This window comes from Aegilops tauschii, chromosome 1, assembly GCF_002575655.3.
Source record: "Aegilops tauschii subsp. strangulata cultivar AL8/78 chromosome 1, Aet v6.0, whole genome shotgun sequence".
In the NCBI taxonomy this organism is placed as follows: domain Eukaryota; kingdom Viridiplantae; phylum Streptophyta; class Magnoliopsida; order Poales; family Poaceae; genus Aegilops; species Aegilops tauschii.
The window spans coordinates 85,286,566-85,300,515 of NC_053035.3; the positions used below are offsets into that span (position 1 = coordinate 85,286,566).

At 49.9% G+C, this 13,950-nt stretch overlaps 1 protein-coding gene across 1 annotated transcript in view; it reads right to left on the reverse strand.

The window, feature by feature from the left end:
* The window catches only part of LOC109770698 (G-type lectin S-receptor-like serine/threonine-protein kinase At4g27290), a 30,185-nt gene extending 16,560 nt beyond the window's left edge, over window positions 1-13,625 (reverse strand). The window contains exon 1 of the mRNA XM_073506666.1: window positions 13,475-13,625. Within this exon, the coding sequence (XP_073362767.1) occupies window positions 13,475-13,625 (151 nt within the window). The remainder of the gene's footprint in view (window positions 1-13,474) is intronic.
* Window positions 13,626-13,950: the final 325 nt, after the last annotated feature.

The window sequence follows — 13,950 nt, forward strand, 5'->3', positions numbered from 1 at the left end:
AGTTGCATAATCTCATAGTCAGAGGAACATGTATAAGTCATGAAGAAAGCAATATCAACATACTAAACGATCGGGTGCTAAGCTAACGGAATGGGTCAAGTCAATCACGTCATTCTCCTAATGAGGTGATCTCGTTAATCAAATGACAACTTATGTCTATGGCTAGGAAACATAACCATCTTTGATTAACGAGCTAGTCAAGTAGAGGCATACTAGTGACACTCTGTTTGTCTATGTATTCACACATGTATTATGTTTCCGGTTAATACAATTCTAGCATGAATAATAAACATTTATCATGATATAAGGAAATAAATAATAACTTTATTATTGCCTCTAGGGCATATTTCCTTCAGCTAGGGCCACTTGACAAGCCTCGGTCCATTCCGAGAAAGTTTGACACCCGCTCACGAAAGAAAACAAGAGGGGTGCGCCGGAGGAGATAGGAGCGCCGGATTGCAAAACGAACAACGGGGAAAATGCTCGGATGCAAGAGACGAACACGTATGCAAATGCAATGCACATGATGACATGATATGAAATGCATGACATGAACAAAATGCAAAAACGAAAAACAAAACCCGACCACGGAGGGAATATCATAACACATAGCCGAAAATGGCAAGAGTCGGAGTTACAATTATTGCAAGTTACATGCGGGGTGTTACACTCGACAAGCTGACGGTCCGCAACAAGTACAATGGCAATGAACAAGTCCACACTGCAAACGGAGAAGGTATGGAAATTAGTCATATTGGTCAATCTACTGTTCGTACTCCAACTCGTGATCTTCATCTAAAAGACATCTTGCATGTACCTGATGCCACCAAAAATCTAATTTCCGTTCATCGTTTGTCCACTGATAATCATACTTATCTCGAAGTTCACCCAAGTTTCTTTTTTGTTAAGGAACAGGGAACGAGGAAAACCCTTCTCCGGGGCAGATGTAGACGTGGTCTCTACCCCCTGTCATCGGCTCCTTTGAGTTCAAACAAGCAAGCTTTTGGCGTCAATAAACTGCCCACCGAGAGGTGGCACAGCCGGCTAGGACACCCTTCATCCACCATAGTGCGTCATGTCCTTAGCCAAAACAACATTCCTTTCTCAAGTAGTGAGTTGAATAAAGAAGGTGTTTGTCATGCATGCCAAATGGGCAAAAGTCACCAACTATCTTATCCTAGTTCATTAAGTGTTTCCAAAGCTCCTTTAGAGCAAGTGTTTTCCGATGTATGGGGGCCTGCCCGTGATTCTATCAATAAGAAAAACTATTATGTCTCATTTATTGATGATTACAGTAAATTCACATGGATATACCTCCTTAAACATCGATCTGAAGTGTTCAAAGTTTTTTATGAGTTTCAAACTCTTGTTGAAAGGTTATTCAATAAGAAAATCATTACTATGCAAACAGATTGGGGTGGCGAGTATGAGCGCCTTAATTCCTTCTTTTGCCAATTAGGAATCACTCATCATGTCTCCTGTCCGCATGCTCATCAGCAGAACGGATCAGCTAAAAGGAAACATCGACACATTGTTGATGTAGGCCTCTCCCTCTTAGCTCATGCTTCTATGCCCTTGAAATTCTGGGATGAAGCTTTTCTTTCAGCCACATATCTGATAAACTGCACCCCCAGCAAAGTAATTAATTTTGAAACTCTATTAGCTCGTTTGTTTCAAGAGAAACCAAATTATCATTCACTTCGTGTTTTTGGATGTGCTTGTTGGCCAAATCTCCGTCCATACAATTCCAAAAAGTTAGCTTTCCGTTCTAAATAGTGTGTATTCCTTGGATACAACAATCTTCACAAAGGTTTTAAGTGCCTAGATGTTGCTGCCGGACGTGTTTATATATCCCGTGATGTCATATTTGATGAGACAATATTTCCATTTGCATCCTTAAACCCAAATGCAGGCACCCCTCTTCGTTCCGAAGTATTGTTGCTTCCTGAAACATCTCTCTCTGAATCTATTGATCACGAGGGCGAACTTGTAGTTGATCAACAGACTAATTTTCGTACTAATTCTGGAGAAAATCCAGCTATTTTTCGTCATTTTATGTAGTCAGAACAAGACAAAAATAGCGCTGAGCACGAGGAGGATCCAGGTGCTGTGGCAACCGATCCCGAGGCAGCAGCAGGCGCAGGTGGCCCAGGCGGCGAATCCGCCTCGGGCTCAGCAGCAGACGCAGGCGGCCCAGGCGGCGAATCTGCCTCGGGCTCGCCACCCAGGGAGGACGCCGCTCCTGTCTCCCCTGGCGGGCCAGCAGTTGGAGGACGCGTTGCGCAAGATGGCCCACGTGAACCCGCGCAGCGATCGTCTCTGGACGAACCCCATGCAGAAGCGGCATGTGGCGCGTCTGGCGCGGCTTCTGAACGACGGGACGCGCGATCCTCTGGCGCTGACAGCGGATCTGTCACGGGATCCCGTGTCGCTGCTCCCTCCTCTATGAGATCGTCTGTGGCACCCTCCACTACAGCATCTGGTGTGTCAACCCGGGTAACCAGATCACAACATGGTATTGTGAAACCTCAAGTACGTACAGACGGTACGGTCAGGTATGACAAGTTAAAACCTCGTTTTGGAGGATTGACAATCACTAGTGAGCCAAGAAATTTGCAGGAAGCTTTAAGTGACAAAAAATGGAAAATGGCTATGAATGATGAGTATGATGCTCTTATTAGAAATAAAACTTGGCAACTAGTTCCACCGACAAGAAATAAAAATATTATTGATTGTAGGTGGGTCTATAGGATTAAGAGAAAGGCAGATGGTCAAATTGACAGATACAAGGCAAGATTAGTAGCAAAGGGTTTTAAACAAAGATACGGTATAGATTATGAAGATACTTTTAGTCCTGTTGTTAAGGCAGCTACTATCAGACTTGTTCTCTCTGTTGCAGTTTCAAGTGACTGGAGCCTTAGGCAATTGGATGTTCAGAATGTGTTTCTTCATGGCGTTCTAGAGGAAGAAGTCTATATGAGACAACCACCTGGATATGAGATAAAGGGTAAAGAAAATTATATCTGCAAACTTGACAAAGCTTTGTATGGACTGAAACAGGCACCTCGAGCATGGTACTCTAGGTTATGTGACAAACTTCAAGCACTTCGTTTCAAACCATCAAAGGGGGATACTTCCTTGTTCTTTTATAGAAGAGGAAAGATTATCATTTTTATGTTGGTCTATGTTGATGATATTATTGTTGCTAGCTCATCACAGGATGCAACAGTAGCATTGCTGGAAGATTTAAGGAAAGATTTTGCCTTAAAAGATCTGGGTGACTTACATTATTTATTGGGAATTGAAGTTAAGAAGGTGAAAGATGGCATTCTTCTGACCCAAGAAAAATATGTCATGGATATATTGAAACGTGCAGGTATGATGAGCTGCAAGGTTTCAATCATGCCTCTCTCTACATCCGAAAAGTTGTCAAGAGAAGAAGGAGAACCTTTGGGGGCCGAAGAGTCAACAAGGTATAGAAGCATGGTAGGAGCTTTACAATATTTAACCTTACCAAGACCTAACATTTGTTTCCCTGTAAAAAAAGTATGTCCGTTTTTGCATTCTCCTACCTCTCAACACATGACAACAGTTAAAAGGATTTTAAGATATCTTAGAGGTACTATGAGTATAGGCCTTAAATTCACCAAGTCAACTTACAATTTTGTTAGTGCTTTCTCGGAGCTGGCTGGGCAGGATGTCCTGATGATAGAAGATCAACAGGGGGTTTCTGTGTGTTTTATGGTCCCAATCTAATCTCTTGGAGTGCACGTAAACAGGCTACTATTTCTAGATCAAGTACTGAGGCTGAGTATAAATCTTTGGCTAATGCTACAGCTGAGATTATTTGGGTTCAAACTCTTCTGCATGAACTTGGAGTAGCTCATTCACCAGTTGCTCGTATTTGGTGTGACAACATTGGTGCCACATATTTGTCAGCAAATCCAGTATTCCATGCAAGGACTAAACATATAGAAGTTGATTATCATTTTGTTCGAGAAAGAGTAGCTAGCAAGCTACTGGATATTCGCTTTATTCCCACAGGTGATCAAATTGCGGATGGCTTTACCAAGGCCTTATCATGGCGAAAATTGGAAGACTTTAAGAGCAATCTCAACTTGGTGAAGTTATGATTGAGGGGGCGTGTTAGAAAGTATTGTACACGTATATACGGTATAGTTATAAGCCGTATATACATCTGGTAGGATCTGGTGTTGCGTGAGTTGATTGTAATCAGGTGGTTAGTGAGGGAGTCCTGGATTAGGGGGTCCTCGAACAGCCGGACTATATCCTTTGGCCGGACTGTTGGACTATGAAGATACAAGATTGAAGACTTCATCCCATGTCCGGGTGGGACTCTCCTTGGCGTGGAAGGCAAGCTTGGCAATTCGGATCTGTAGATCTCCTCCCTTGTAACTGACTCTCTATAACCCTAGCCCCCTCCGGTGTCTATATAAACCGGAGGGTTTTAGTCCGTAGATCAACTAGGGTTCAGCCTCTACGATCTCGTGGTAGATCAACTCTTGTAATACTCATATCATCAAGATCAATCAAGCAGGAAGTAGGGTATTACCTCCATCGAGGGGGCCCGAACCTGGGTAAACATTGTGTCCCCCGCCTCCTGTTACCATCCGCCTTAGACGCACAGTTCGGGACCCCCTACCCGAGATCCGCCGGTTTTGACACCGACATTGGTGCTTTCATTGAGAGTTCCACTGTGCCGTCACCATAAGGCTTGATGGCTCCTTCGATCATCGACAATGATGCGATCCAGGGTGAAGTTTTTCTCCCCGGACAGATCTTTGTATTCGGCGGCTTCGCACTGCGGGCCAACTCGCTTGGCCATCTGGAGCAGATCGAGAGCTACTCCCCTGGCCGTCAGGTCAGGTTTGGAAGCTTAAACTATACTGCCGACATCCGGGAGACTTGATCTTTGACGGATTCGAGCCCATGTCAGGTGCGCCGCACAGTCACGACGGGCACGACTTAGCTCTGTCGTCGGACGGTGTTCGGGAAATCACACCTATGGCTACTCCGGCCCTCAATCCGGAGCAGACTACGCCGTCCGAGGACGGTGGATGGACCCCGCCACGGAGGCCGCACACTCAGTGGCGATAGAGCCGAATACTGACTTCACCTCCTACGAGACTTGTGTTGCCGGACTCTTGGATTCTTCCTCGGCCACGGGCTCCGAACTGCCTGTGTCAGTGCCTATCGAATCGGATTGGGCGCCGATCATGGAGTTTTCCTCCGCGGATATCTTTCAGCACTCGCCCCTGGGCGATGTGCTAAATTCATTAAGGTCTCTCTCCTTGTCAGGAGGCCCTTGGCCGAACTGTGTCCAGCTTGAGTGGGAAGCAGACGACGAAGAAATTCGTTCCCCACCCACCACCCACTTAATAGCCACTGTCGACGACTTAACCGACATGCTTGATTTCGGCTCCGATGACATCGACGGTATGGACGACGATGTAGGAGAAGAACAGGAACCACCGCCCACAGGGCGCTGGACCGCCACCTCATCATATGATATATACATGGTGGACACCCCCAAAGAAAGCGATGGCAATAAGGCAACAAAGGATAATCCCCTCGAGAAGCAATCTAAGCACCGGCGTCAACGGTGCCGCTCTAAGCCCCGCCATAGCAAAAACTGTGATGCCGGCACAAGAAACAATAACGTTGCGGATAGTGCCGAAGACGAAGACAATCCCCTCCAGCCAGGCTTCGAGCGGGAGGATGGGCAAGCTAGCCCTAAGGAACAAGCAGCAGATGGAGAATCAGAGGATGGCAATTACATGCCTCTCTCCGAAGACGAGGTGAGCCTCGGCGACGAAGAATTTATCGTGCCTGAGGATCCCGTCGAACAGGAGCGCTTTCAGGGCCGGCTTATAGCCACAGCAAAAAGCCTGAAGAAAAAGCAACCGCAGCTTAAAGCTGACCAAGATCTGCTAACGGATAGGTAGACTGAGGTCCTAGCGGTCGAGGAATACGAACTCGAACGCCCAACCAAAAGTTATCCAAAGCGCAGGTTGCTACCCCAACTCGAGGAGGAAGCATTAAAACCTACGCTCCCAGCGTATGATGTGGTTGACCGGCCACCTCGTGGCCGAGACAAAGCGGCATATCAGGCCGAAGTCCAGCCCGCACCCCGCCGCCAGTCAAACAAAAATTCCAAGGCCCGGGGCAACACACAGGACCTGCGAGACGTATTGGAAAACAAAGCAGGACATGCAAGACCGATCTATGAATCACGGGGGCGCGCCCCAACGCGTGACGATGACCGTCACGCCGGATATACTAAAAGCTAATCCGGCCGGGCCGAATACAGCAGACAAGACTCGTATGAACTGTGTCGTGATATAGCCCGGCACAGAGGCGCCGCACACCCCCAATGCTTCACTGATGAAGTAATGGATCACGAATTCCCAGAGGGTTTTAAACCCGTGAACATTGAGTCATATGATGGTACAACAGACCCCGCGGTATGGATTGAAGATTTCCTCCTCCACATCCACGGTGACGATCTACACGCCATCAAGTACCTCCCATTAAAACTCAAAGGACCTTCTCGGCATTGGCTCAATAGCCTACCGGCAAACTCCATTGGCAGTTGGGAGAATTTGGAGGACGCATTCCTTGACAACTTCCAGGGGACTTATGTGCGACCACCGGATGCCGATGACTTGAGCCACATAACCCAACAGCCAGGGGAATCAGCCAGGAAATTCTGGACTCGGTTCCAAACTAAAAAGAACCAAATTGTCGACTGTCCGGATGCCGAGGCGTTAGCGGCATTTAAGCATAACATCCGCGATGAGTGGCTCGCCCGACACCTCGGCCAAGAAAAGCAGAAGTCCATGGCAGCCCTCACGACACTCATGACCCGCTTTTGTGCGGGCGAGGATAGCTGGCTGGCTCGCAGCAACAACACATCAAGAAACCCTGGCAATTCAGATGCCAAAGATAGCAACGGCAGGCCACGTCGCAACAGACACAAGCGCCGCAACAACGGCGACAACGCCGAAGACACGGCAGTTAATGCCGGATTCAGTGGCTCTAAATCCGGTCAGCGGAAAAAGCCGTTCAAAAAAAGCAATCCGGGCCCGTCCAGCTTGGACCGCATACTCGATCGCTCGTGTCAAATTCACGGCACCCCCGATAAACCAGCCAACCACACCAACAGAGAATGCTGGGTGTTCAAATAGGCTGACAAGTTGAATGCCGAAAACAAGGAAAAGGGGCTGCATAGCGACGACGAGGAGGAGCCCCGGCCGCTGAACACAGGAGGACAGAAGAAATTTCCTCCCCAAGTAAAAACGGTAAACATGATATACGCAACCCATATTCCCAAGCGGGAGCGGAAACATGCACTGAGGGACGTCTATGCGATGGAGCCAATCGTCCCAAAGTTCAACCCATGGTCTTCTTGTTCGATCACTTTCGATCGCAGGGACCACCCCACTAGTATCCGTCATGGCGGTTCTGCCGCATTGGTCCTTGACCCCATCATTGACGGATTTCACCTCACCCGATTCCTTATGGACGGTGGCAGCAGCCTGAACCTGCTTTATCAGGATACAGTGCGCAAAATGGGTATAGACCCCTCGAGGATCAAACCCACTAAAACCACCTTTAAAGGTGTCATCCCAGGTGTAGAGGCCTGTTGCACGAGCTCAATCACACTGGAAGTGGTCTTCGGATCTCCGGACAACTTCCGAAGCAAGTTAATCTTCGATATCGTCCCGTTCCGCAGTGGCTATCATGCACTGCTCGAACAAACCGCATTTGCCAGATTCAATGCGGTACCGCATTATGCATACCTCAATCTCAAAATGCCAGGACCTCGTGGGGTTATAACAGTCAATGGAAACACAGAACGCTCGCTCCGCACGGAGGAGCACACTGCGGCCCTCGCAGCAGAAGCGCAAAGCAGCCTTATGAGTCAAACCGCTAATTCGGCGAAAAAGACCCCGGATACCTTCAAGCGAGTCCGGAGTACCCTGCAGGAGGATCGCCAGGCACGTTTAGAGCTCGCCTAGCAATTCGGCCTCCGTCCTAGTCCCAGTCAAGCGGCGAAATTTGTGCCGCGCGTACATAACTACGCACTTAAGATACCATGGGCATAGGCGGAGGCACGACTATGGCACGTCCCACAATGCGGCTCAACCGCCCCAGGGGCCATATACCCTTATCATTTTCTCTTTTTCAGGACCTTACTCTCTGGAAGCCCTTTCCGGCAGTCTGATTGTTGGACCCATTACGGGAAGGAAATACCAAGGAAGCAAGAAGCTCTGACATACAAGGGAATTCCCAGGTGGTCTCTGATAACGATCGATGTACCTATTTTTACATACCCATACGCAGCTTGCCCTTGGATAGTCCTATTTTTTTACTTATTGCAGTAATTGTATACGTACGCTTTGACGTATTATTTAAATAACAATGTATAGCATTAGCCTATTATTGCTTTTCTTTTTTTCCTTGTCTGCTTATTTACGACAAATGGCACTCGTACATTCTGGTACGACCAGTGCGCCAGGGGCTTCAGTGTACCCCATAACACGGCATGCAAAGTCCGAATACTTTCGACAGTGCGGCACCCCGAACTTATAGCATTATATGCATCAGCTCCGAATCATGTCTTGGGTCAATAGTTGGGTTTGCCCGGCTCCCATGTTTTGGTACCTTATGTTCCGCTATATCGGCTAAGGTAGCACTGGGAGAACTACTGCGATTGTGTCCCGGTTCTTCCGGACGAGCACCTCAGTAGAGAAAGCCGAAAACTGACTGTCATGATGCGGCGAGAGCTGGTCGCTGTTCGAGAGGTCTCAAATCCTTAAAGATTTTTTCCGCTTCGGGCGAGGAGTCGGCCTTGTCCGATTTAGGCGTACATAGCGCCCCAAGTTCGGCCTTCCGAATACTAGGGGCTTCGCCAAAATTTAAAATGTAGACTTCTATGGCTAAGTAAGAGTGATAAAGCTTTATAGTCCGATTGCCTGGTTCGCTGTGCTGAACACCTCCTTCGAAGAACCCACAACTGGGATAAAGAGTGATCAGGTTTATCCCGAACACCTCAGTACTAGTTACATGGGGGCAGAAGCCGACGACTGGCCAACTCTCAGATTTTATAAACGGCCGCACAGAAGGTAATATTTTAAATTAACAAAGCGTTACATACCGCACATGAACTCGTTTCATATTAGAGGATCACATGAGTACATTCATTCAAATATTACATCCTTATCACATTCCTCTGCCACAAGGCGAGCACCCTTCAGGACACTGTCATAATACTTTTCGGGATGGCGATGCTCCTTGCCCTCCGGCGGCCCCTCCTTCACCAGCTTTTCGGCGTCCATCTTAGCCCAGTGCACTTTCGCCCGGGCAAAAGCCCTGCGCGCACCCTCAATGCAGACGGACCGCTTCATGACTTCATGCCGTGGGCAGGCATTCACAAGTCGCCTTACCAGGCCGAAATAGCTGCCAGGCAGGGCTCGCTAGGCCACATCCGGACTATGAGGCCCCTCATGGCCAGTTCGGCCGCCTTGTGAAGCTCGACCAGTTGCTTCATATGGTCGCTCAAGGGCATCGGATGTTCGGTCCCAGTATACTGAGACCAGAACAACTTCTCCGTCGAGCTCCCTTCCTCGGCCCGGTAGAACTCCGCGGCATCCGACACACTGCGGGGTAGATCTGCGAACGCTTCTGGAGAGCTCTGAATTCGGGTAAGTAAAAGGAAAGTTTCCTTCACATGCTTGCTTTGCATAATGAATGCCTTACCCGCCGCTATCTTCTTAACCGCCTCAATTTCCTGGAGGGCCTTCTGGGCTTCGGCCTTGGCATTTTGTGCGTTCTCGCGGGCCTTTGCAAGCTCAGACCCTTGCGTCTTAGAGTAACGCTCCAAGGACTCATACTTCTTGACATAGTCCTGGAGCTCTTGCTGCACCTCGCCGACTCGGGCCTCTTGCTTCTCACGCTCGGCGCACTCCGTGGCCGCCTTGCCTTCGGCTTAGGACAGGGCCTTCTTCAGGGCCGCCACTTCGGTCGTGGCCCCTAGTAAAATTTATGACGATCCTGTGATCTAACAAACCACCTTTCTTTTTCTTTATCAATAAACAGACGGGGTATTACTTACCTTTGTTCTCTTCGAGCTGCCTCTTGGTAAGGCCGAGCTCCCGAGCTCTTCCTTGGACCGCTCAAGGTCCCGCTTCAGTGCGGTGACCTCCGCCGTGCGAGCAGCAGCGGCCAGTAGCGAAGCCTGCTTATTCACATAGACATATTTTGATTAGACTCATGTGATTATTATTTGATCCTCTGTTCGGCCTTTCTTTGCGAACACCAAGCAGAGCATCAGGGGCTACTGTCTATGCTGTAACATTTTCTCATAATTTGATTACTTACCTCAAAGCCTGTTAGGAGGCTGGCACAGGCTTCAGTCAGTCCGCTTTTGGCGGACTGAACCTTCTTTACCACCGCACTCATGATAGTGTGGTGCTCTTCGTCAATGGAAGCACCGCGAAGCGCTTCCAGCAAGTTGCCGGATGCCTCTGGATGGACAGAGGCCATCGGCACGGACGGCTTGCCCCTCTTAGCGAGGGGTCGCCTGACAGAGTCCGGAACCACTGGAGGTTCCGGCGCAGTGTTCGGCTGGGGGCCATACTTGTTGCCCCCGTCATTAGAACCCATGGGAGTCTTGCCCCCCATGCGCCTAGAGTCCGGGATGTCGACTTGGGGCGCCTCCAGGGCTATCTCCCCTTGGATCAATACCCTTTGAGACAACACCTCGGCGTCGTCCGTAGGACGGGGAGAGGTGGCGGTCGGGAGTGAATCGTTGTTCATCGCCGACGGGCCCAAAGACCCATCCGAAGAGGATACGTCGATATGGGCTTTGGAGGGACTGCATGATCATGTTCGGCATGATGAGAAGCAGTAAAACAGAACATAATAGGACTATTATGGTATCCGAATACTTACGACTTCGCTAGGGGCTTGTCCCTGGGCAACCACTCCTCGTCGCTGAAAGCGGCTGTTGTGGAGCAGTCCGGAAGGAGGGTCCTTCCCTTCTTGGACCCTTCGGCCTCCCCAGATGGGGCGGCCTTCCTTTTCTTGTCTCCCCCGACTGGGGGGGGGGGGGAGAACTTTCCTCTTCCTCCTCCTAGTTTTCGTGGGAGGAGTGCGCCTCGGTGTTTTCAGACGATGAGTCCGATATGACCTTGCGCCGGAGACCTTTCCTGGTCCCCGTGGCCTTCTTCTTGGCCTTCTTCTCTGGCGCCTCATAAGGCGCTGGAACCAGCATCTCCGTTAGGAGCGCATCTGCTGGATCTTCGGGCAGGGGGGCTGGACAGTCGATCTGCTCCGCTGTCGCTACCCAGTCATGTTAAAATGGCATGGAGGCTCAGACCCCTCACACTATTATGCTGGGCAAAGAAACATTTTGTGAGATATAAAAGACCTACCGGATTTGCAGGGGCGCTTTGCGCTGAGTCCACGATCCTCGGTGAGAGGAGGTGGTACCTCGGCGCCCTTGAACAGCACCTTCCAGACGTCTTTGTGCGTCGTGTCAAAAAGCTCTCGCAACATCTGGTGCTCGGCCGGGTCAAACTCCCACATATTGAATGCCCGTCTTTGGCACGGGAGGATTCGGCGGAAGAGCATGACCTGGACCACGTTGACGAGCTTGATTTTCTTACTTATCATATTTTTGATACATTTCTGTAGTCCGGTCAGCTCCACCGACGAACCCCAGGACAGGCCCTTCTCTTTCCAGGAGGTGAGCCGCATGGGGATGCCGGATCGAAATTCGGGGGCCGCCACCCAGTTGGTGTCGCGCGGCTCGGTGATGTAGAACCACCCCGATTGCCACCCCCTTCACGGTCTCCACATAGGAGCCTTCGAGCCAGGTGACGTTGGGCATTTTGCCCACCATGGCGCCTCCGCACTCCGCCTGCTGACCGACTACCACCTTTGGCTTCACGTTGAAGGTCTTCAGCCATAGGCGGAAGTGGGGCTTGATGCGAAGGAAGGCCTCGCACACGACGATAAACGCCGAGATGTTGAGGATGAAGTTAGGGGCCAGATCATGGAAGTCTAGCCCATAGTAAAACATGAGCCCGCGGACAAACGGGTGGAGGGGAAATCCCAGTCCGCGGACGAAGTGGGTAAGAAATACCACCCTCTCATGGGGTTCTGGAGTAGGGATGATCTGCCCTGCGTCTGGGAGCCGGTGCGCGATATCTGCGGCTAGGTATCCGGCTCCCCGGAGCTTCGTATTGTCCTCCTCCATGACGGAGGAGACCATCCACTTGCCCCCTGCTCCGGACATGCTTGGAATGGCTTTGCGGAGAGGATGAGTACTTGGGCGCTGGAGCTCGAGTGCGTATGAGTGGGCAGGGGAAGAGGAAGGCATGGGTGAAAAAGATGAATCCTTGTCCCTTTATAAAGGCGGTGGAAACTGTGCGCCTCCCCGCTTGCCTGGTAAACCCGCTTATTCCCCAAACGCCGTAATTGATGGCACGGTTGGGTTACCCACACCCGTATTGATGAGAATCCCGTGATAAAGAGACACAATCTTTGCTTCAACAAGACGTGCCAAGAAAACCGCCTCGCAATATGTGCAGTAGCTGGTTGGGAAAAAACGGTTCGAATAACGACCGGGCCGTGGCGTGATGTTAGCAGATTAGATTTGTGGAATATTGTACTCTCTACGGTGGTATGTGAAATTTATTTTGCAGAGCCGGACACAATCCTTGTGTTCAAAATCTTCTATGGAGTATTCGGAGGAAGAACCCGCCTTGCAATGCCGAAGACAATCTGCGCATCGGACTCATCGTCATTGAGGCCTGGTTCAGGGGCTACTGAGGGAGTCCTAGATTAGGGGGTCCTCGGACAACCGGACTATATCCTTTGGCCGGACTGTTGGACTATGAAGATACAAGATTGAAGACTTCGTCCCGTGTCCGGGTGGTACTCTCCTTGGCGTGGAAGGGAAGCTTGGCAATTCGGATATGTAGATCTCCTCCCTTATAACCAACTCTGTGTAACCCTAGCTCCCTCCGGTGTCTATATAAACCGGAGGGTTTTAGTCCGTAGGACAAGAACAATCATAATCATAGGCTAGCTTCTAGGGTTCAGCCTCTACGATCTCGTGGTAGATCAACTCTTGTAATAGTCATATCATCAAGATCAGTCAAGCAGGAAGTAGGGTATTACCTCCATCGAGAGGGCCCGAACCTGGGTAAATATTGTGTCCCCCGCCTCTTGTTACCATCCGCCTTAGACGCACAGTTCGGGACCCCCTACCCGAGATCCGCCGGTTTTGACACCGACAGACAGGTAGTTAGGATTTATCCTCATCTTGTATAGCTTTTCTTAAGGATCAATCCAGCTCTACCGAACCACCAAACCCTGTAATCTGTCGATGCCTATATAACACGCAGCGCGTCCCTGCCAGAGGCATACGCTTCAACCTATTCTTTCAGTGGGGAGTAGAAGCCCAAGGTGAACTTGCTGCCCTGGGACACAATCTTCTGTGACCCGGAAAACGGTGTGGTGGAGTTGATGGTGTCGATGGCTGTGTAGAGTAAGATTTGGCCGAATAGGAGGAGGAAGACGAGAGGAGCCATGGATGGGAGCTTGGAAGTGTTAGAGTTGTGTCGAATATTGTGTACAAGGTAGGTTACAGTTGGACTTGTAGTTGTATTGTGTTTAGATAGGATATGGAGCCGTGTCCTAATAGGACACTTGTATCCTAGACCTCTCATATATAGCGAGGGTAGACACACGATGTAACCTGCCAACATAATAGCACCGGAACGCAGGGGAAGCCGGCAGCATGTGCCGGTGTCCCGGGCGACCGGCTGCGGTATTGTAACGGTGTCATGGGGAGGAGCGCCCATAGTCAGGCCCCGGGGATGTAGCCATATCGGTGAACCTCGTTAACAAATCTCG